At 43.5% G+C, this 21,831-nt stretch overlaps 1 protein-coding gene and 1 long non-coding RNA gene across 8 annotated transcripts; one reads left to right on the top strand and one right to left on the bottom strand.

The window, feature by feature from the left end:
* Positions 1-883: 883 nt before the first annotated feature.
* LOC118990970 (uncharacterized) lies at positions 884-3,809 on the bottom strand. Its single transcript, XR_005067327.1, has 2 exons — positions 3,391-3,809; positions 884-2,855 (listed from the first exon to the last, which is right to left on the bottom strand). It is a non-coding gene; the product is annotated as an uncharacterized LOC118990970 (long non-coding RNA).
* Positions 3,810-4,294: 485 nt separating this feature from the next.
* On the top strand, positions 4,295-15,556 carry ZNF140 (zinc finger protein 140). Of its 7 annotated transcripts, none has more exons than XM_037051809.1 (6): positions 4,296-4,450; positions 5,021-5,076; positions 5,180-5,268; positions 7,833-7,959; positions 8,209-8,304; positions 12,831-15,555. In XM_037051809.1, exons 4-6 carry the CDS (start codon positions 7,926-7,928, stop codon positions 13,988-13,990), a joined length of 1,290 nt encoding a protein of 429 aa, XP_036907704.1. In that variant the 5' UTR covers positions 4,296-4,450; positions 5,021-5,076; positions 5,180-5,268; positions 7,833-7,925; the 3' UTR covers positions 13,991-15,555. The 7 variants fall into 7 exon arrangements, with proteins under 7 accessions (XP_036907699.1, XP_036907701.1, XP_036907700.1 ...); XM_037051808.1 differs by having other exon boundaries at positions 4,296-4,698; XM_037051804.1 differs by lacking the exon at positions 5,180-5,268 and having other exon boundaries at positions 4,295-4,698; positions 7,330-7,959; positions 8,212-8,304; positions 12,831-15,556.
* The last annotated feature ends 6,275 nt before the right edge of the window (positions 15,557-21,831 follow it).

The raw sequence follows: 21,831 nt of genomic DNA, 5'->3' as shown, positions 1-21,831 counted from the left end.
ACACCAGCCAGGGCATCATGCCTTTTCGTATAGTGATTTTAAAAGTGTCCGATTTCCCAAAATTTAATTCATACTCAAATTTGTGGACTTATTACTTTTCTCCCTAGTATCTGAAGGGGGGACGGGAACAGACCATTGAAAATGAACAAAGGGTTGCAAGGTGATATTTTACTTCGTGGTTTTCCCAACTTTCCCCACCCCCAGCCCTCTATTTATTATGATTGTTCTGTAGTCTCAGAGATTCATTTAAAAGGTCTTGGATTGAGCTCAGGAGTCTGTAGCTAAAAATTTTCAACTTTCGTTTATTTGAATTCTAAATTTTATTAATTAACCAGTACTTCCTTCACTAGATAATGGAACTTCAGCACTGGCCTATTGGATGAATACCTAGGAACAATGTTATTTTGGTAACAGGTGTTACTCATAGCGAGGGCTGACACTGGCAACAGAGGTCTGGTTTATCAAAATATCTGATGCAGAATTCACGACGAGGTGTCATTTTGAAATTTCACAAGAGGGCTCTGATCTTGAAATTAGAAATTTTCAGGCCTGGCTGGCGTAGCTCAGTGGATTGAGCACGGGCTTGCGAAACAAGGGATCGCGGTTTGGTTCCCAGTCAGGGCCCATGCCTGGGTTGCGGGAGGGTTCCCAGTGGGGGACACATGAGAGGCAACCACACATTGATGTTTGTCTCCCTCTCTCCTCTCCCTCTCTCCTCCTCTCTCTCTTCCCTTCCCCTCCACTCTAAAGACAAATAAATAAATAAAAATAAATAAAATAAAAATTTTTTGTTTTTAAAATTTCCTTGATAAATTACCCCCCCCCAAAAGTTTCTACATTTCCCCTCATTGATTCCTACCACAAAGTCCACTCAAGAAGAAAGGCAGTTTTAAACTTAGAGTTGATTTACTTTCAGTTTTGTGAAGCACACGAACTTACAATGAGATAGAATACATAAGCAGGCAAAATAGGAAGCATTATCTTTTCTCTTACCACCCAGGTTTTTCCAGTGACATGGAGACAATTCTACTAAGGACCATTTCCATTGTATTCATTTTAGTAAACAATGGGCCTGTTGGAAGTCCAGTATGAATTTTGAGGTGTGTTTCAGGAATGCCTTCTGTTTAGCTTTTCATTGTGGGATATTTTCTGACAAAATTATCTCATGGATCCATGTGTTCCTGATATTTTAGTTTCAAGAACATCACTTGTAGAACCCTGAGATGAATCGAAACCACACCAGATTTAATACAAGGTATTAAAAAGAATATAGACCAATAGTCATTTGATTTCCACACTTGAGACCACAGTCATTTGTTTTGTCATTTATTCCAGAAATATATACCCAGTTTTTCAATGTCAGTGGGTTTCTTAGACTACAAATATGGTACTAACCTTTCGGATGTTCATTACTGGTATCTACTTCTTGACTAATTGCTAATTAACCCAACCATGGCCCTTTGCAGCTGTATGCCCTTGGCAGCTGTATATTTTTTGCAACCTTGCTTTCATCCTTTTTTAGTCTATTTTCACACTCATACATAGTAGTTATTTTAGGATGCAATCAGACTCCTGTGTTGAAATATGTGGCTATTTGTGGACTTAAGAAAATGTAATATGTAATATTTTGTGAGGACTTTCATACAAATACATGTATCTCCATTTCTGAATACCTTTTCTCCTACACACTACTTTTTGGCCACCTTGAAGTACTTGAAATTTCTACACTCAGATGCTTTTTGCAAATCTGCCACTGAAAAGCGCTTGTTTCTTGTTAATGCATAGCCAGTCTATATGAACTTGTACCTGTATTTGTCACTGGATAATATAATCATTGCATGTTGTATCTTTCCCATGGGAAAGCTGGGACTACCTTGTCTATATAACTTGAGCAACTGAAGATTTACTATATAAATGTGAGTGCTTATCTGTAGCCATGTTTTCCACCACATGGAGAAGCATAGTCTGCAATGAGAAAGAAGAATGAAGCCATTATAGAAGAGCGAAGTCATGACTAGCCCTGAGTGAGTCCCAAAATCTGGTGGTTATTGTCTTGATGTTCATATTCATTTCTGCCCTTTTCATGCTTTCATCACTGGATTCAATAAGATATCAAAAATGCCCTCCTAATAAATCCCCAAGTTTGTTTCAGCTGGTTCAGGTTGTGTTTGTTACTTACACTCCATATATTCCCAAGAAAGTCGTAAATTGGATTCTCTGCAAGCAGATACTGAGGTGAAGTTTTGCAGGATGTTTACGGAGGACCAATGGTTGTGAAGCGATTGGAGAATAAGTAGGAGCGATTGGAGAATAAGTAGGAATGGACTGATCAGAGCGAGAAGTCGAAATGCATTGTAGTTGTTGAAATCTTTGCCAAGCCAGCAGGGAGCTCTGAAACAAATACTCCTCTAAGAGTGTCTCACCTTGGGCCAAGATTAGGGTTTGCACGCTCATTGCTCAGTCATCTGAAGCTGCCTTTGGAAGGCCGTAGTCTCAGGCGAACCAGCTCTTTGCAACTGCGGCCAACGCTGAACGAGCTGGGCAGCTAGTCCTTCCTTGAGGAGGGATCTGGGTGATGCATCGGGTGAAGACACAGCCCCTCCCTCCGACTAGTTAGATCCATTTGTCCCAATTTTTGGCCTCTCTGAGGAGAGACAAAGAAAAGGAAAATTAGTAGGACAAAGTGCAGCCCCTACTGTTGAAGTTGTTTTCTCTCATCTTGTTATCCAGGCCAGATTCTCCTCACAGTTACCACCTCTGGGGGCCTCAGTGGCTGTCTCAGTGGCATGATCATTCCTGAGCCCTCATGTGCCCTTCTCATTCCCGACTTGATCCCAACAAGCAGGGTGGATCACCTGAATCCACTCCCACTCGTCTCCGCCCTGTAGTGTTAGCAGCAGCCCTGCCTCTTCCGCAGGTGTCAAAGCTCCCCTGAAAAGACGGCGGCGCCTCTCCCGACCTTTTGGTCTCCGGACCGAAGGAGCACATTTCCCACGTCATACCTGTAGCTTATAATCAAGTAGAAAACTTGCTCTGTCCTCTGCGAGTGAAGTCTTCAGTCACCCTTGGGAACCAAGCGCACAAAGTGGCTGGAGGGTCATTGCTAATTGTGGTCAGGACACGCCTGAACTCACAAAGTGGGACCGGGAACCAAGTATCCTTCCATTTTGGGGGACACAGCATCACAGCTCTGCTGACAGGCAGCCTGTTGCTACCCGGTCGCCGCCAGCTTGGGACGCTCCTCCAACCGCGAGGGGTTCTGGGAATGACAGTTCCTCCCGGCGGGGACTCCGGTGTCCAAAGCTGTGGGAAGCTGGCGGTCTTTGGGAAGTGCTGGAACCACAGTCGGTTCTGGGAATTGTAGTTGTCTGAGGGTGGAGCNTGGATCACCTGAATCCACTCCCACTCGTCTCCGCCCTGTAGTGTTAGCAGCAGCCCTGCCTCTTCCGCAGGTGTCAAAGCTCCCCTGAAAAGACGGCGGCGCCTCTCCCGACCTTTTGGTCTCCGGACCGAAGGAGCACATTTCCCACGTCATACCTGTAGCTTATAATCAAGTAGAAAACTTGCTCTGTCCTCTGCGAGTGAAGTCTTCAGTCACCCTTGGGAACCAAGCGCACAAAGTGGCTGGAGGGTCATTGCTAATTGTGGTCAGGACATGCCTGAACTCACAAAGTGGGACCGGGAACCAAGTATCCTTCCATTTTGGGGGACACAGCATCACAGCTCTGCTGACAGGCAGCCCGTTGCTACCCGGCCGCCGCCAGCTTGGGACGCTCCTCCAACCCCGAGGGGTTCTGGGAATGACAGTTCCTCCCGGCGGGAACTCCGGTATCCAAAGCTGTGGGAAGCTGGCGGTCTTTGGGAAGTGCTGGAACCACAGTCGGTTCTGGGAATTGTAGTTGTCTGAGGGTGGAGCTTTTGGTCTCAGGAGGCTGAGGCCGCAGAGCATTCTGGGAGCTGTGGTTGCCTGATGACAACGCCCTTTGACTGGAGGCGCCCCAAGCTCCGCCGCAGGGCTTCCTGGGAGTTTTTGTGTGTGGGCGCTCCTTCCCCCTACCCCGCACGCTGAGGCCACTGTGTCTCCTGGCAAGTGTAGTCATCTGAGGGCCGGGGTTGCTATGCCTGGTGCTGCCGGTTTAGGAGGTTTGCAGGAGTTTTGGTGTGTGATGGGGAGCATTCCCCGCCCCAACGTGCTGAAGCGCCGGTGAATCAGGAAGCGCAGTTATCCGAGGCTCCCCGCCTCCCCCACACCACTGGTCCTGCGGAGTTCTGGGAGTTGTAGTGCGTGAGGGGAAACTTCCGCCCACTGCACTCTGAGTTCGCGGAGGACCCTGGGAAGTGTAGTAGTCTGAGACATGGTCTGTCAGTGGCTGGCGCCGCAGGCGTGAGGATTTCTGGGAGTTGTAGTGTGTGAGGGGGAGCCTTCCTTCCACTGTTTGCTGAGGCCCAGGTGGGTGAATCGGTAAATGCAGTTCTCTAGGACCCGCTGTCTCTGGCGCCGTAGTCGTGAGGGGTTCTAGCAGTTGTAGTGTGCGACAGGAGCCTTCCTCCCACGCGTCCTGAAGCCGCGGTGGGTCCTAGGGAGTGCAGATGTTTGGAACCTGCGGCCTGGTACAAGGGTTCGGTCCCTGAGGCCCCCGAAGGTGCAGTTTTACCGCCGGGACGCAGACCCGAGAGTCTGGGATTCTTGGGCTGGAGGTAGGTAAAGGCCCCCAAACTCCCAGTCCACGCGGGCATTCCCGCAGGCAAGCCCAGGCGATGACCGTCCGGAACTCGGAACGCTTCGCGCACCCTGCCAGAATAGCAGAGGAAGCGCGCCGACCTGTGACACCGTTAAAAGAGGCGCTGGGCTCGTGGCTGCAAGGGAGCTCTCACGGGTTCCCGGGGCCTGCTGGGTTCCCTGACCCCGTGTGCGGAGGGCGAAGGCTTGTGCAGCGAGGGGAACCCCCCAGCGCGGGGACGGGGTTCTTCGAGCACTGCCCGCGGGCCTGCCGCTAAGGGCTCCTTTCTTTCCCTCCAGCTCTCCCAGTCTACACTGCCCCGTTCTCCTCGGCCTTGCAGTGAGCCATGTCTCAGGTAAGCTGGTGCTTCCTTTCTTCTAAATGAAGCTATGACTTCAGTCCTTAGGGACTTCCGGCCCCGTGGAACCTCAGGACCCAGCTTGGCTCCTCCCCTTCAGGCGCTGGTACTTTGGAGGGTGTCAGAGGGCTGGCAGGAGGCTGTTCCGGTGTGGGCGGGGTTTCTGACCTGGCAGGTGTCTTTTAGCAGGTAGGGAGCCAGCTGTCCACTTGCCTCCTTTTTCTCCCTTATTCGATTGAGAAGAGCTTTAAATTTTGTCTCTTGGCCCAGCTGCCCTTCATGCATTTACTCATCATATTTATATAGAGCACCTAGTTTCAGCACCTGTACCTGGTCTCAAAGGGTGATGCCCAGACTAGCAGTGTCAGCGTCATCTGAAAACTTATTAAAAATGCATGTTTTAAAAAACATTTTTATTTATTTATTCTTAGAGAGGGGGGGAGAGAGGGAAACACCAGTGTGACACAGAAACACTGATGTGGGAGAAAAACATCAATGGGCCGCCCCTCATATGCGCCCGCCCCTCATCAGGCCGGCAACCCAGGCATGTGCCCACTAGGAATCCATCCAGTGACCTACCACTTTGCAGGACGACACCCAACCGAGCCACACTGGCCAGGACTAGAAATGCATGTTCAGGAGCCCTACCCTAGACCTTCTAAACCTGAAACTGGGTGGTACGGTTCAGCAGTTTGTGTTTTGACAGCCCCTTCAAGTGGTTCTAATGCCTGACCCATTCTCAGTCTTGCGGATCCAGCAGTGAGCAAAACAAAATCTCTGAACTTACGGAGCTCATTTTCCAGACATGACATCAAGTTCATTTTAGAGCAGGGAATGCTGAGTATTTTGGTTTTGGACGTGGCTAAATGCCTGGCTGGCAGTCATGCTTCTCAAAGGTGAATAAGAACGCTAACCATTCCAAATTAGTCCCTCTGTTTTATTTATTTATTTGTTTACTTATTTATTAAAGATTCTATTTATTCATTGTTAGAGAGAGGGGCAGGGAAGGAGGAGAGGAGAGAAACCTCTCCTGTGCCCCCTACTGGGAATCTGGTCCACAACCCAGGCAGGTGCTCTGACTGGGAATCAAACCTGAGAGCCTTTGCTCAATCCATTGAGCTACACCAACCAGAGTTGTTTTTATTTTTAATTAATTTATTTTTAGAGAGAGAGAAACATTGATGTGAGAGAGAAATGTCGATTAGTTGCCTCTCATATGTATCCTGAATTGGTACATAAAACTGAACCCACAACCTAGATGTGTGCTCTGGCCCAGAATCAAACCAGTGTCCTTTTACTTTGTGGGACAATACCCAGCCATCTGAGCCACACCAGTCAGGGTTGTCCCTGTTCGTGTTTGTTTTTTTAATATGATTTATTTATTTATTTATTTATTTATAGAGAGGGGAAGGGAAGGTGAAAGGGAGAGAAACATCAGTGTGTCCCTCTGTTTTTAAATCCACTTCTCAGTCCTACTTTTTGTCATACTTGTCTCCAAATCCAAGCTTTCTAAGTTGTGCTCTGGAGTCCAAGTTCCACCTGTGTTACAAATCCCACTGTTTACTCTAGGAAACAGCTTTATTCTCTATCACTGAATAATCTTTATCACTTAAAAAAATAACTTTGCCATACATTTTGGGATGTTACTGGCTTGGAACCTTCTGTTTTTTAGAAAACTTCATTCACTTTATTTTAGAGAAAGGGACAGGGAGGGAGAAAGAGAGAGAGAAACAACCATGTGTAGTTGTCTCTCGCACACCCCCAACTGGGGACCTGTGAGGCATGTACCCAGGCATGTGCCCTGACTAGGAATCAAACCGGTGACCTTTTGGTTCACAGGCCAGTACTCAATCCACTGAGCCACACCATCCAGGGCTGAAACTCCTTTTTATGTCTAACAGTTATGTGGATCACTCAACAGGTGCAAATCTAGGCGCTTATTGTTCCCTCTAACTTAGAGGGAGGCAGAGGTATTACATTCCCTCCTCTGGAGGTCCTGCCCTCTACTGCTTACCTTCCCTGTTCTGTGACGTTGCTAAAATTGCCTCTGAGTTTCACAGCGACTGGCCAAGCAGCTCAGTTGGTTAGAGCATTAACCCCGTATGTCAAGGTTGCAAATTTGATTTCCTAGTCAGGGCCTGTGCAAGAATCAACCAATGAAGGCATGGATAACTGAAACAACAAATTGATGTTTCTCTCTCTCTCCTTTCCTCTATCTCTCTAAAACAATTAAAAAATTAAATTTCACAGCTATTTCTTCAGGAATGGGGACAACTATGATAAACCTGAGAATGCATACCACGTTTCAAGAGTACAGCTGCTATGGGCTACAGCTAGTTGTTATCAAGAAGAACTTCTTGCCAAATCAAGGTGAAATACACTGGTATTAAGGACAATATCCATTGCCTATTAAACACAAAGGAATTATCTTCACTATTCATAAAGTGCTATAAGTGGTTTTATAACCAAAGCCAGAAATCCATATTGTTTACACGTATAATTTTTTACCTTTCACAAAATTGTAAATTATCTCAGGACAAATCATTTTTTTTTCTCATTTTTTCCATTATACAGCAAAAAAACCCCAGCTCTACTCTTAGTTATACTGTCAGTGATCACTCAGAATTCTGAAAACTCCCATTGCCATTACTTGTATGCACTTTCTGCCCTTGACAGTGGGATGCATTGCACTACTCATCAGAGTCTTGGGGAGCGCTGGTGCTCGTGGCGCAGGTGCCTGTGTGTCATTTCAGGGGTCAGTGACGTTCAGAGATGTGGCCATAGACTTCTCCCAGGAGGAGTGGGAATGGCTTCAGCCTGCTCAGCGAGACTTGTACAGACGTGTCATGCTGGAGAACTATGGTCACCTGGTCGCACTGGGTAAGTGTTCCTCGTCCTCTCCCCTCACAAAGAAGTAACTCTTTAGTGGTACTGTCGTGAATCTTGATGATCTGCCTGAATATTCCCAGTGGAGGTATGTTCCCCTTTTTTAAATTTGTTTTTAAGATGGAGATTATAATGCCACCTACTCTTTAGATACCTTTTATACTTACATCTGGCATTTCTTTTAACGGTCCCTCTTTCCTGAGGATTCAAGAAGTGATTTTGAATTGATTTCATTTCTTCAAGCAGGTCTTCACATGTCTAAGCCCGATGTGGTTTCCTTATTGGAGCAAGGGAAAGAGCCCTGGCTGGGGAAAGATGTGGGAACAGACTTCTTTTCAGGTGAGTGAGTTAGAAGTTGGTGGGAAAAATTGTTAAAATAACAACACAACTAGTCAGTGAGAAAGCAATACTTTTTTATATGTTGGTTAGAAAGTTTTCCCCTATAGACACCAGAGATACAGAGACCGTGAAGTCTTGCCCACAGCTCCATGAGGGACCACGTCACACCACTTACCAGTCTGACTTCAGTTCTCATCGTAGCCTTTCCCTCACTTTCTCAGAGATATGTGTGTCCTCTCCTTCTGTCATTAGCTCTTCTGCAATCTGAATTTTGTTTTTTTAGATTTTTCCTCTTTATTTCTTTTTTCTTAAGGTTTTTGTATGTATGTATGTATTTTTAGAGAGAAGGGAAGGGAGGGAGGAAGAGAGGGAGAGAAACATTGATGTGCAAGAGATACATCAATTGGTTGCCTCTCATACACCCCTAACTAGGGGCTGACCTGCAACCCAAGCATGTGCCCTGACTGGGAATTGAACCCACAACCTTTTGGTTTGCAGCTCAGTGCTCAATCCACTGAGCCAAATCATCCAGGGCAGGTTGGTTTTGGTTTCTTTGTGAACTTTATATAGAGGGGCTCACAGTGTATACATATACATAGAATGCATATGTTATATTGTGATTTTCTTCTCAGAATTAAAATTTATGTATTGTGCATATTGTTCTTACCATTTGTTTCACTGTACAAGTAAGTATACCCCAATTTATCCATTCTATTGTTGAGGGCTTCTTGGGTTGTTTGCAGTTTAGGGCTGTTGTAAGCTATGTTGTGATTGTTCCTGTATCCTGGTCCACAGCAGGCAGTACCCTGCTGCCATAGGTATCCTGCAGGGGTGTAGGATTGGAGCTGCTGGGTCAGAGGATAAGGCACCTCTTCCACATTATTAGATAATGTCAAAATGTTTCCCAAAGTGCTTTTCACAGACATACACTCCAGAAATATATTAAGTGGGTTCTTGTTTTAGTTTTTATTTTGATAGTTTGGAGCAGTGAGTGGTAATATTTCAATAATTCACCGAGCTTCTGACTTATAAAGATTTCTGGTACAATTCACTGATTTGACAACTGAGATGTTTTTTTTTTGGATAATTATTTATGTTTTTAAATTACAGTTGACATTCAGTACTATTAGTTTCAGATATATAACCCAGTGATCAGACATTTATACAACTGACAAAGTGATCACTTCAGTAAATATAGTATTATCTGACACCATGCATAGTTATTGCAATATTATCGACTGCATTTTCTATGCTGTACTTTGCATCCTGTGACTATTCTGTAACTACTGATTTGTGCTTCTTAATCTCTTCACCATTTTTAACCATTTTCTCAACTCCTCTCCCATCTGATAATTATAAAAATATTCTGTCTATAAGTTTGTTTCTATTTTGTTTTTTAGATTCCACGTAGAAGTAAAATCATATGGCATTTGCCTTTTTCTGACTTATTTTACTCAGCACAATGCCCTCTAGCTACATCCACGCTGTTGCCAGTGACAATATTTCTCGTTCTTTTTCTTTCCTTTTTTTTTTAATGTGTGAGTCATATTACATAGTATTTACAGGGTGGGGCAAAAGTAGGTTTACTGTAGTGAGTACATGAAACAAGTTTATTCTTTTTTTTATAACATGTTTGTTTATTTATTTATTTATTATTTATTTATTTATTTTTAGAGGGGAAGGAGAGAGGGAGAGAGAAATATCAATGTATGGTTGCTTCTTGTGGGTCCCCTGCTGGGAACTGGCCTGCAACCCAGGCATGTGCCCTGACTGGGAATCAAACCGCAGTTATTTGGTCCCCAGGTCCGCACTCAATCCACTGAGCTAAACCAGCCAGGGCAACAATAGTTTATTCTTGTATTATTTTATATACAAACAACTATAGACCTACTTTTGCCTCATCTTATACATACAGCTTCTTTTTTTAAATTATTTTTTAAAATTTATTTATTTTAATTGTTGTTCAAGTACAGTTTTCTGTCTTTTACTGCCATCTCAGCTCACCTCCCCCAGTGCTCCCCACCTCCCTCCCATTTCCACCCCGCTTAGTTTTTGTCCGTATGCCCTTTATACTTGTACCTGTAAACCCTCTTTCCTTTTCCCCTGAAATTCCCTTCCCTCTCCCCTCTGGTCCCTTTCAGCTTCTTCTCTATTTCAGTGTATACCGCTTCTTTTTTTTTTTTTTAAGATTTTATTTATCTTTAGATGGGAAGGAGAAGGAGAGAAGAGAAATATTTATGTATGGCTGGCTCTCGTGCGTCCCCTGCTGGGAATTAGCCTGCAACCAGGCATATGATATCCCCTGACTGGGAATCGAACCGCAATCCTTTGGTTCGCAGGCCTGTGCTCAGTCCACTGAGCTACACCAGCCAGGGCTATATTGCTTCTTTTTATCCACCGATTTATTGATGGACACTTAGGTTGCTTCCATATCTTGGCTCTTGTAAATAATGCTGCAATGAACATATGGATACATGTGTCTTTTCAATTTAGTGTTTTGAGTTTCTTTGGAAAAATACTCGGAATTGGAATTGCTGGGTCCTTCTTTGACTCTTTCAGCCTTTGTTTTGCTTCGTATCCTCATTGGTCTGGGAAATCTTATGACAAATAGTATGCAACTAGTTCCGAACTAGTTTTCTCAGCGGATCTTTCCTTTATCTGTTGCAGTGGATTTCTATTACTTGTCTCTGATCTTTTTTTTTAAATTGTATTTATTTATCTGTAGAGGGGAAGGGAAGGAGAGAAGGAGAGAAACATCAATGTATGGTTGCCTTTCATGTGTCCCCTGCTGGGAACTGGCCTGCAACCCAGGCATGTGCCCTGACTGGGAATCAAACTGCGATTGTGTGGTTCGCAGGCCTGTGCTCAATCCACTGAGCTACACCAGCCAGGGCTTGTCCCTGATCTTTTATACTTTTTTTTTACTCTAAATACTTAATTTTTCTTTCTTTCTTTCTTTTTTTTTTACAATTTCATTTATTTATTTTTAGGGAGAGGGGAAGGGAGGGAGACAAACATCAATGTGTGGTTGCCTCTCACGCACCCCTTACTGGGGGGACCTGACCCAGGCATGTACCCTGACTGGGGACTGAACTGGTGACCTTTCAGTTCTCAGGCCAGCACTCAGTCCACTGAGGCATACCATCCAGGGCTTAATTTTCATTTCTTACGTCATTGCTTTCTTTTCTGTCTTCACCCTATTTATTTTCTTAGCTCCTGCAGAGAATTATCCAGTTTGTATCCCCAAAGCTCTTACAGAGGTACTCAGAATATATGGAATTGGTTTATAGAAGAGTTGTGAAAGTAATTTAAGACTTTCCCTTATTGCAATGATCATTTTCTTAACAGCTAATTCACTGCCTTCCCTCTCTTATTTTTTCCCTTTTTTTGTGCATACCATATATAGGTATATATCCTGGTTCATTGCTTAAGTATATATTAAAGAAATATGAGGTCTCTTTACTTTTCTGTAGAAGCTTACAGTGATAATAAAAGACAGCATTCCCTCCAGACAAAATGTCAAAGCATGTTTTAGAGAAAAATGTCTTTTTTAAATGTAATAATTTGGGGAATAATTTTAAACTTCCATAAAAGTTTGAAGACCAGTACAGAGAATACCCATATGTTTATTGGCTAACATTTTGCCCCATTTTAAAAATAATTTAGTATATGAGTTTTTCCAGAAACTTTTGCACATATGTTGTATACATCTTAGACTTGCATGGGCTTTTAATCCTATGTATTTTATAAGAGAGGGACTATGAGAGAATTTGGAGACTGTTTTTGGAGACCTTCATATTACTATAAAATTCCCTCCCCCCAAATGATTGTCTGTGTAAAATGTAGCGTGCAGATAATCAGGGCCCCTGTTTGTCTATCAGAAGCATCTGGAAGAAACACGGTCACAGCAAAGCTGAGCTTCAGATACCAATTTGAAAAGTAGAGTTAGAGCCCTGGCTAGTGTAGCTCAGTGGATTGAGCGTGGGCCTGCAAACCACATGATCGTGGTTCAGTTCCCGGTCAGGGCACATTCCTGGGTTGTGGGCCGGTTCCTGGCGGGGGACTCTGAGCTTTCAATCTACTGAGTTACACCAGCCAGAGCCAGAAACCTTTTATTATTTTATTTAGAACAAGTTACTGCTCCAAAGGCATCAGGCGAACAATCCGATATCTTTGTGGGACTCGAGGAGCACTTGTAGTTTTTTAGCATAATGAAATTTTCATTTTCAAGTCGATCTGGTAGCAAATAAATGGAAGTGAGGAAAACTAGTAACCTCTCCTTCCTAACTGCTTGTCTTTTTCATATCCCTCACGTCCAGTCACCTCGATTTAATTTCTCTCCCTGTTCAATTAAATCGCTCTTCTGTTCGATGTCTTCTGAGTTACTGGGCTTAGAATGCTTAGATTTCAAAGTCACATGTGACAGATATGAAAACATTTCATACTTAATTTTTTCATTAAAAAAGGAAGAATGGCTTTTATTTCACTCAATACAGAGATTAAGAAACATTGCTGTGTTTTTTCAGGGTTGAATGGTGTGATCACAGAGTTTTCTCCAAACAGTGTTACGTATGAAGATGACTCACCCCAGTGTCTGATAAAGGAGAGGGTTCTGAGCTACAGCCCTGAGCAGTCCCACTTTAGAGGAAGCTGGAAATGTGAGGATGGCACTGAGATGCTACAAAGAAATCAGAGGTGTGTCAGGCAAGTGACAGTCTCTCCTCAAGAAGCCCTGTCTCCACACAGTGTCAATGCCGCGGAGAGGCCCTATGGGTGCCACGAATGTGGAAAAACTTTCAGTCGGCGCTTTTCCCTGGTGCTGCATCAGAGAACTCACACTGGAGAGAAGCCGTATGTATGTAAGGAGTGTGGCAAAACCTTTAGTCAGATCTCCAATCTTGTGAAACATCAGATGATCCATACTGGGAAGAAACCCCACGAGTGTAAAGACTGTCGTAAAACGTTCAGTTACCTTTCATTCCTCATTGAACACCAGAGAACACATACTGGGGAGAAACCCTATGAATGTACCGAATGTGGAAAGGCTTTTAGTCGTGCCTCCAACCTCACCCGGCATCAGAGAATTCACATAGGGAAGAAACAATATGTGTGCAGGAAGTGTGGGAAGGCCTTTAGCAGTGGCTCGGAACTCATTCGTCATCAGATCACACACACCGCAGAGAAACCCTACGAGTGCGCTGAATGTGGGAAGGCGTTCCGCCGCTCTTCACACCTTACTCGACATCAGAGCATTCACACCACCAAAACCCCCTATGAATGCAACGACTGTAGGAAAGCCTTCCGTTGCCACTCCTTCCTTATTAAACATCAGAGAATTCATGCTGGAGAAAAGCTCTACGAATGCCATGAGTGCGGTAAAGTTTTCACGTGGCATGCATCCCTTATACAGCATGGGAAAATCCATACTGGAGAAAAACCCTATGCATGTACCGAATGTGAGAAAACCTTTAGTCGGAGCTTTTCCCTCATTCTACATCAGATAACTCATACCGGGGAGAAGCCCTATGTCTGTAAGGTATGCAATAAATCCTTCAGCTGGAGTTCAAACCTTGCTAAACATCAGAGAACACACACTCTAGAGAACCCCTATGAATATGAAAATTCATTTAATTACCACTCATTCCTTACTGATCACCAGGGAATTCCCACTGTCGAGAAAACCTAAAAATGTACGCGTTTAAAAACAAAGCAGCTGATGCCTTACTTTGACTCGAGAGCCTTACGTGATGTGTGAAATTGAAGACACGCCCCACACCCGGAAGAAGGCCCAGACGTGCACGGGACAGCCTCGAAGCTGCTCCTCTTTTTGCAATAGCAGAAGATGCAGTCGGTATCGAGAGGACTCCTCCTCTGGCAGATTCCCTTCCTCGACACTTACTAATTCCTGCCGGGAAAGGGACGCAAGTCCAGTGCCTGTGAGGAAGCCGTCCCTCAGGGATCGGCGCTCATTCGGCATCAGTTCGAGCACGGACGAACCGTGGGCGAGGGCGCACTCCTCCCAGGACGTCAGAAAATGTGTACTGAAGTCAAGTCACACACGCAAACACCGTGATTTGAGAATGCCTTCATGTACCACGCACTGTTTGTAAAATTTTAAAAGTCTTTTAAGGAGAAAAAGCAACCCTATACATGAACTGAATATAGATTGACTTTGTGCAGTATCTTAAATCTGTAGAATTATACTGGGGAAACATACCACTGTAATGTAATGGGTGTGGGAATCAGCGTTCTGAGAAGTCATACTGGAGGGAATTAGTGTGGGAGTTTTTTTTTTTTTTTTTTTTTTTTTTACAGGGGGAATGTTTCGGTCTTTTTCTAACAAAGAAAGCATATTCAGAAAAGACCTATACATACATTTCTTGATTTATAGTTAATCTGGTACGTGCTGAGAATTTCCTCCCACAGCATATGAGATTCTGAAAATGCAACTATCACAATACTGATGTGAACAAGGGTAGTGTGCTTTCATGGAAACATTCTACAAACATAATTGTAGAAACATTTTTTGGTGTCTTACGGTTTTAACTAAGATAGTGTTTGGATTTAAAGTTATACTAACACACATTTATCCTTGAATCTGACACTAGACATGTCTTAGTCAGAAATCAATGTTAATAAGGTATATAAACTACAGGGAAATGCTAAGAGTAGTTTTCTTTTGTTGCATTTACAGTAAGAACATTTATTTTGTAAAACCATACTTGTCTAAATAAATTCTGTTGTGTTCACTTTCAGTGTACACCTTGACCATTTTTTAATGTCTCAGGTAAAGGTTTATCTTCTCTGAAGCAACTGATTGCCTCTGATAAGAACTTGCCTCACACCTAGTGTTTGTGATATGCAATTTAGTGATTGACTAAGTGCTTCATGTATTTTTTACCCGTATTTGTAAATCTTACACAAAATGAGAGGCGTTTTCCTTTGTATTCAGTGTGACAGCAGAACGTACAGCTGCCGCTTAGTAACTGCTTTTCTAGAATCACCCAGCGAGTCATTCTGTGTGGAAACCCTCCCTTCCCTAGTGCTGCCAGCATTGTTCCTTTCCCCAGCACCGTGGGCCTCGTCGGGGGTGGGGTGGGGGTGGGGTCTCAGTGAACAAGAATGCACTTGTTATTTCAGAGGCTTGTAACATTCCGAGGTGTAGCCGCAGACTTCTCTAAGGAGGAATGGCAACTGGACCTTGCCCAAAATAATTGGTGTTGGGATGTAATGATGGAGAACTATGTGAAGCTTGTCTTCGGAGGTTACCATTCCCCCGAATTGACTGAATTTAAGTATCTTTGCTATCTCCCTAGGAAATACTGGGGGCAGGGGGTGGGCTCTGAGTTGCCTGGCTGAATTCCTATTCCATGTCCTTGAGGAAGTGATTGCAAATGGTAGAAGTGGGAAGGGGATGCATTTTGCTCCTGCTCTTGTTCTTAAAATAGCTTTTCTCCCTTTACTGAGACTGGGTCTGGAGCTGAGGAAAACTATCATATTTTGAAGTATCTATTTTCTCTCTCTTGTAAGCAGGACTTTCTATTGATAAACCCAGTGTGACCTCCTTATTGGAGCAAGGGAGAGAGTGATGGAGAAAAATGTGACAAGAGGACTATGACCAGGTAAGTGAGGGGCAGTCAGGCAGGAAGTGCCTTTACAGGAAGTTCAGCACACAGATGCAGTGTCTGAATCATTTTATCAGAAATAAAAACTTTTTCCTCCTTTATGCAGCGTCATTCAAAACTACATAACTCATCTAAAAGGTCCACTTATTTATTTGTGCTAAGATATTTCAGAAAATAAGAACTATTATTCTAAAGAGCCAAAATGCAGATAATTCCTAGGTTATACACTTGCCACTGAAAAAAGAAAATGAATACTTTGTGGATGTTTTTGATGATACAGTATGCTTTGTCACTGCAAGAAAGTGCTGGCAAGGTTCATAATTGCTTTCTTTCCCTCAATTTTAGCATATAAATATGTTACATCTTCCCCTATTTACCACATCATTTGTTATAAGCCATGGCACTTTCCAAAGGTAGAAGACAATAAAATGTTGCCAGTTTTCTCAAGATGAAATTCAGTAACAATAGCAAGACACTGTAAGATATAAAAGCAAACAGCAGGAGAAAAGTATATGCTGTTGCAGTTTAAATTACTTGTATAAAATTTCAGGTCCAATTTGTATTGTACTGTTGAGACAGAGACAATGGCAATCTATAGTGTGACCATCTCCATACATGTGAAGGGGAAAACATCCAGTTTGAACGTTTTGATCTATGTAGTAGAAGAAGTTTATTTCAGACACAATTTTCTTAGGTTGGCATACTCGAGATGTGTGAGATTTATAGGAAGCATACTCAGGAATGCAGCTACAGTATTTTCATACTGTGTTGTCATGGTTATTCAATTATCCATACATTGTAAAACCATCACACTCCCAATGAACATCTCTGTCCTTTACAGAGGAGCACATCAGGTAATCTTCCACACAGCACAGGGTACCTGAGCTGGAATGCGACTCCTTATGTCACAATTTCTGTGTGAAACCTTTTCTGAATTAGCATTTGCCCTTAGAGCAATTCTCTTGTACACAATCGAAGTGTACAGCTGAGGGACTATCAACTTTGGCACCCAGCTAGACGCAGCTGTCACATATGCCTGTTACATATGTGGTATGGTTACAACTGTTTTTTACTATGACCCCTTCAACTGAATGCAGTGTTGTTATGAGACGGAGTTCAACTGCTGTCTACAGTATCTTCAGAAAATCTCCTTCAAGATAGGATGTAGTATTGTGCCAGCAACCAGGTAAAGCAATGACAAAATCATTTTTTTAATTTTTATTGTTGACACTATTAGAGATGCCCCCATTTCCCCTGCCCTTTGCCCACCTACACCAGGCCCCCCCGAAACCACACTGTTGTCCATGTCCATGGGTCATGCATAAATGTTCTTTGACTCATCTCTTCACCTTCTTTCATCCAGTCCCCCTCCCCTCTCTGACAGCTGTCGGTCTGTTCCATGTGTCCATGCTTCTATTTGGTCAATTTATTTTATTCATTAGATTCTACATATAAGTGACATCATGTTATTTGTCTTTCTCTGGCTTATTTCATTTAGCATAACCTCCAAAAATCATTTTGAAAGGCATCCTGGAGCTGTGGAGGCAGAGGACTAGATGAACCAAAGTCCTGTAGAGGGACAATGCCTCGGAGGTGACCTGATAATCACAGGCTACTTGGCCCTTGTAAGCACTTCCTGTCTTCAGTGTGGGCCTGGGGGGGAATCACGAGTTTCAGGGCATCGCTGGTGGCGGATTAGAAACATGAGCAGCCTCATGCACGGCTGGTTCTTTCACAGGGCACATTGCGGAGTTTCAGGGCTGTGCAGGCGGCTAGCGAGTTGGAGTCAAAGCTTCTACAAGGCAGAGTGAAATATCTGCAGTGTCTGTAGTGTTTAGGAGTGAAAAACCCACCAGGGAAGGGTAGCTGCCTAAAATACATGGTCAGCCTCTTCCTCAGCCGTTGGTCAGAATTTGCAGCTACCTGGGGCAGGAGGTCAGGGAGACCAACCCACACTGTCCTGAGATTTAAAAGCCTAGGAGAGTCATACCCAGAATACAAAGGCTACATAGAGGAAACATTTCAGCCCAGCTCTGGCCCAGCTCAGTCTGTGACTGGACCGAGGCAATCAGCCAACTCTCAGGGAGAGTCTCTGTGGTAGAAGGTGATGTAACCTGGAGCTGCTGTGCCTCCCTTAAACGTAGTGTCTGGAATGCAATACGCATTTCTCACATTACAAGTGAGGTGACGTCGTGACATACATTACTTCGAGAATTTCCTGTTTATGTTTAAAATGTCTCAATTTATTTATTGTCTTAAAAGAACTCCGTATGCTGAGGAAATGAGACAAAACCAGTGTGATCTTTTAAAAACAATTTCCTTCTGTTATGAAAGATTATTAAAGACCTTCTAATAGCTCTTCAAATAAAAAAATAAACTTGTACCATAGCTGGTAAGGTCTTGTATATGATCTGGCCTACTTTCCAACCTGGTTTCATATACTCTTCTCCTTACCCCCTTGCCCAGTTTTCCAGTTGCTGTCTTTTCTTTTTTTTTTAGAAAAAAATATGCTAAGGTCTGAATGATGACTTCTGCTCTGGCAACATACTACTTAAATCTTGTACCTCCTCCACTACCCCCGTGGAGTCTAAAAAGAGCCCCGTGCCCTTTAACTGTACTTCAAAAAAGCTTGCCTTTAAAATGTTGGAGATAGAACATGTGGTTTTAAAAATGTAAAAAAATAAATCTTAAATTTATAAAAGGGACAGAATCTATATACCCACAACAGTCAAAACAAATCTATTTACAACTTTGGAGATATTAAAAACAATGCTTTTGATAATTAAGACATCATGATAGAATTGTTTTAAAGAAAAAATATAAAAAATAATCACTGAAAAAAAAAATCACTGAAGCCCTGGCTGGTGTAGCTCAGTGGATTGAGCGCAGGCCTGCGAACCAGAGGATCTCGATTCAATTCCCAGTCAGGGCACATACCTGGGTTGCAGGCCAGTTCCCAGTAGGGGACTCATAAGAGGCAACCATACATTGATGTTTCTCTCCCTCTCTCCTTCCCTTCCTCTCTAAAGATAAATAAATAAAATCTTTTTAAAAATAATTACTGTTACCAATTTTTACACTATCCTTCCAGGATATCTTCAACTGACACAAACATACACTAACAATATATATTTTATTTGTGTTTAAAGATTTCATTTAGTTTTAGAGAGGGGAAGGAAGAGAGTAAGAGAAGGAAACATTGATGTGTGAGAGAGACATCGACCATTGCCTCTAGCAGGTCCCTGACCTGAGACCTGGCCCATAACCCAGGCATATGCCCTGACCAGGAATTGAACTGGTGACCCTTTTGTTTGCAGGCTGGTGCTCAAGCTACTGAGCCATCCCAGCCATGACAGGCAGTATAGATTTTAAGAAAAGTGTGGTCATACTTCAGTATTTTGTAACTGTACGTAAAAAGTACAATATATTAAATACACCCCACATATCTGTAAATGTATAATTACACTTCTAAAAAGATTGTATTTTATTTCTAGAGAGACAAGGAGGGGGAATGAGAGGGAGAGAAACATTGATGTAAGAGAAAAAACAGCAATTGGTTGCCTCTTATGCGCCCTGACTAGGGACTGAACCTGTAACCTGGGCATGTGCCCGGATGGAATTGAACTGGCAATCTTTCAGCTGGTGGGACAACACCCAACCAACTGAGCCACACTGGTTTTAATGACTGGTTTTAACTACATTTTAATGACTGCATTATATTCCATTTTATGATTAGCTATTATTGGGAATTTAGGAATTTTCCAGTTTTTCACTCAAGCATGAAACTGAGATGACTGCTGTTACTTACACATGCATGCATGAAGAGTTTTTTTGTTTTATTTTATAAAAGCTCAGAAAATATTTCAGACATATATTGCTTACCCGTCAACCTGAAAAAGTTGTATTTACACTTCCATCAGTAGCCTAAGGGAGATCACTGCTCCCTCAGCAATATCAGGTCATTTTACACCTTTGAGTATAATATACAATGTAGCAGCATATGAACACTGACCATACAAAGGAAACTATGTGAGCCTGTCACGCACGGGGGAGAGGAAGAGAGGGAATGAGGGAGAGAATAACAGACATTACACTGTAGTACTTTTTTTTTAAATTTTATTTATTTATCTTTAGAGAGGAAGGAGAGAGGGAGAGAAACATCAATGTATGGTTGCCTTTCCTGCGTCCCCTGCTGGGAGTTGGCCTGCAGGGAACTGGCCTGCAACCCAGGCATGTGCCCTGACTGGGAATCGAACTGCGATCGTGTGGTTCGCAGGCCTGTGCTCAATCCACTGAGCTACATCAGCCAGGGCCACACTGTAGTACTCTTGACAGTCAGTTTCTGTGTGCCTCTCATGGTGGAACATCTTTCTATGCCAAGTGTGACTCTAATGCTTAGGAAAAAAATTTTGATCATGTGCAATTTTTGCCTTAACTTTAGATTAAGCTACCACAGAAATACTAAGTAAAAAAAGTATTGAACAACCTTAAATGTTTAAGTGAATTCCTACTATGGGCTAAGTACTAGGAGTAAAACAGTGAACAATGTTGACAAAGTTCCCACCTTACCAAAGCTCCCATTTACGAGGGGAAGATACATAATTAGACAACACTGTGAAAGTGTTAAGTTTTGTTAAAAGAATTATAGGATAATTGAAGACTTCCGCCAAGATGGAGGCATAGGTGGAAACACTGTGCCTTCTCCCACAACCAAGTTTGAATACAACAAAGGTTTGGAGAACAAAGACACAGCCAAAGAACAGAAAATTGAACTACACGGAAGTCCGACAACAATGAACCGTTCAACCAGACCGGTAAGAGGGGCGGAGCCAGCAGCGGAGCCGGGGTTGGGCAGGAAGGATCCCCCGACCCAGGCATGCAGGCAGCGGGGTAGCAGCGCAGACCCAGTGAGGGTGCGGGGCAGGCTGACCTTGGTCACACATTCGCGCACAGATAAACCAGCAGAGGAGTGAGCAGTGAGACTGACGCGCAGCCCCCAGCGGGTGAACCCAGTTAGTGCGCAAGGTGGCGGGCTGAACATGGTCGCGCATTCGAGAGCAGTGGGACGGACCATGTGGCCCCAGCTGTGGGAAGCAGCGGAAGGGACTGCCATTGCCCCTCTTGGACCCCGTCCCCACATACAGTGTCACAACCCAGGGACCTGGGTTGCCCCACCCTAGTGAACACCTAGGGCTCTGATCCTCATACGTAACAGGCACGAACAGTCCAAAATATGGCTCAGAAGAACTCAAAGCCCCAGAGCCAATAACTCTAAGCGACCAGAAAATAGCGATCCTCTCAGATGCACAGTTCAAAATACTGGTGATCAGGATGCTCACAGAACTGGTTGATTATAGTCACAAATTAGAGGAATATGTGAAGGCTAAACTAATTGAAATGAAGGGATATGCACAGGAAACCAATAGTGATGGAAAGGAAAGTGGGACTCAAATCAATGGAATGGACCAGAAGGAAGAACAAAACATCCAACCAGAAAAGAATGAAGAAACAAGAATTCAAAAAAAATGAGAGGCTTAGGAACCTCCAGGACATCTTTAAACGTTCCAACATCCAAATTATAGGGGTACCAGAAGGGAAAAAGAAACAGCCACGAATGGAATACTTATTTGAACAAATAATAAAGGAGAACTTCCCCAGTCTGGCAAAGGAAATAGACTTCCAGGAAATCCAGGAAGCTCAGAGAGTCCCAAAGAAATTGGACCCAAGAAGAAACACACCAAGGCACATCATAATTACATTAGCCAAGATTAAAATGAAGGAGAGGCCCTGGCTGGCATAGCTCAGTGGATTGAGCGAAGGCCTGCGAACCAGACAATTGTGGTTCAATTCCCAGTCAGGGCACATGCCTGGGTTGCAGGCCAGTTCCCGGCAGGGGCCAGTT

The sequence above is a fragment of the Sturnira hondurensis genome, unplaced genomic scaffold (assembly GCF_014824575.4).
Source record: "Sturnira hondurensis isolate 20B ecotype Veracruz unplaced genomic scaffold, ASM1482457v3 Scaffold0007406, whole genome shotgun sequence".
NCBI lineage: Eukaryota > Metazoa > Chordata > Mammalia > Chiroptera > Phyllostomidae > Sturnira > Sturnira hondurensis.
The sequence above is the reverse complement of the archived record's forward strand: the minus strand, read 5'-3'. Positions and strand labels throughout refer to the sequence as shown.

Bases quoted from the DNA above. Each gene is read 5' to 3' on its own strand.
- ZNF140 (XM_037051803.1), top strand. From the start codon at position 7,734: ATGCACTTTCTGCCCTTGACAGTGGGATGCATTGCACTACTCATCAGA. The intron at 7,960-8,208 runs GTAAGTGTTCCT...CATTTCTTCAAG, and splicing joins TGGTCACCTGGTCGCACTGG to CAGGTCTTCACATGTCTAAG. The intron at 8,305-12,830 runs GTGAGTGAGTTA...GTGTTTTTTCAG, and splicing joins GGGAACAGACTTCTTTTCAG to GGTTGAATGGTGTGATCACA.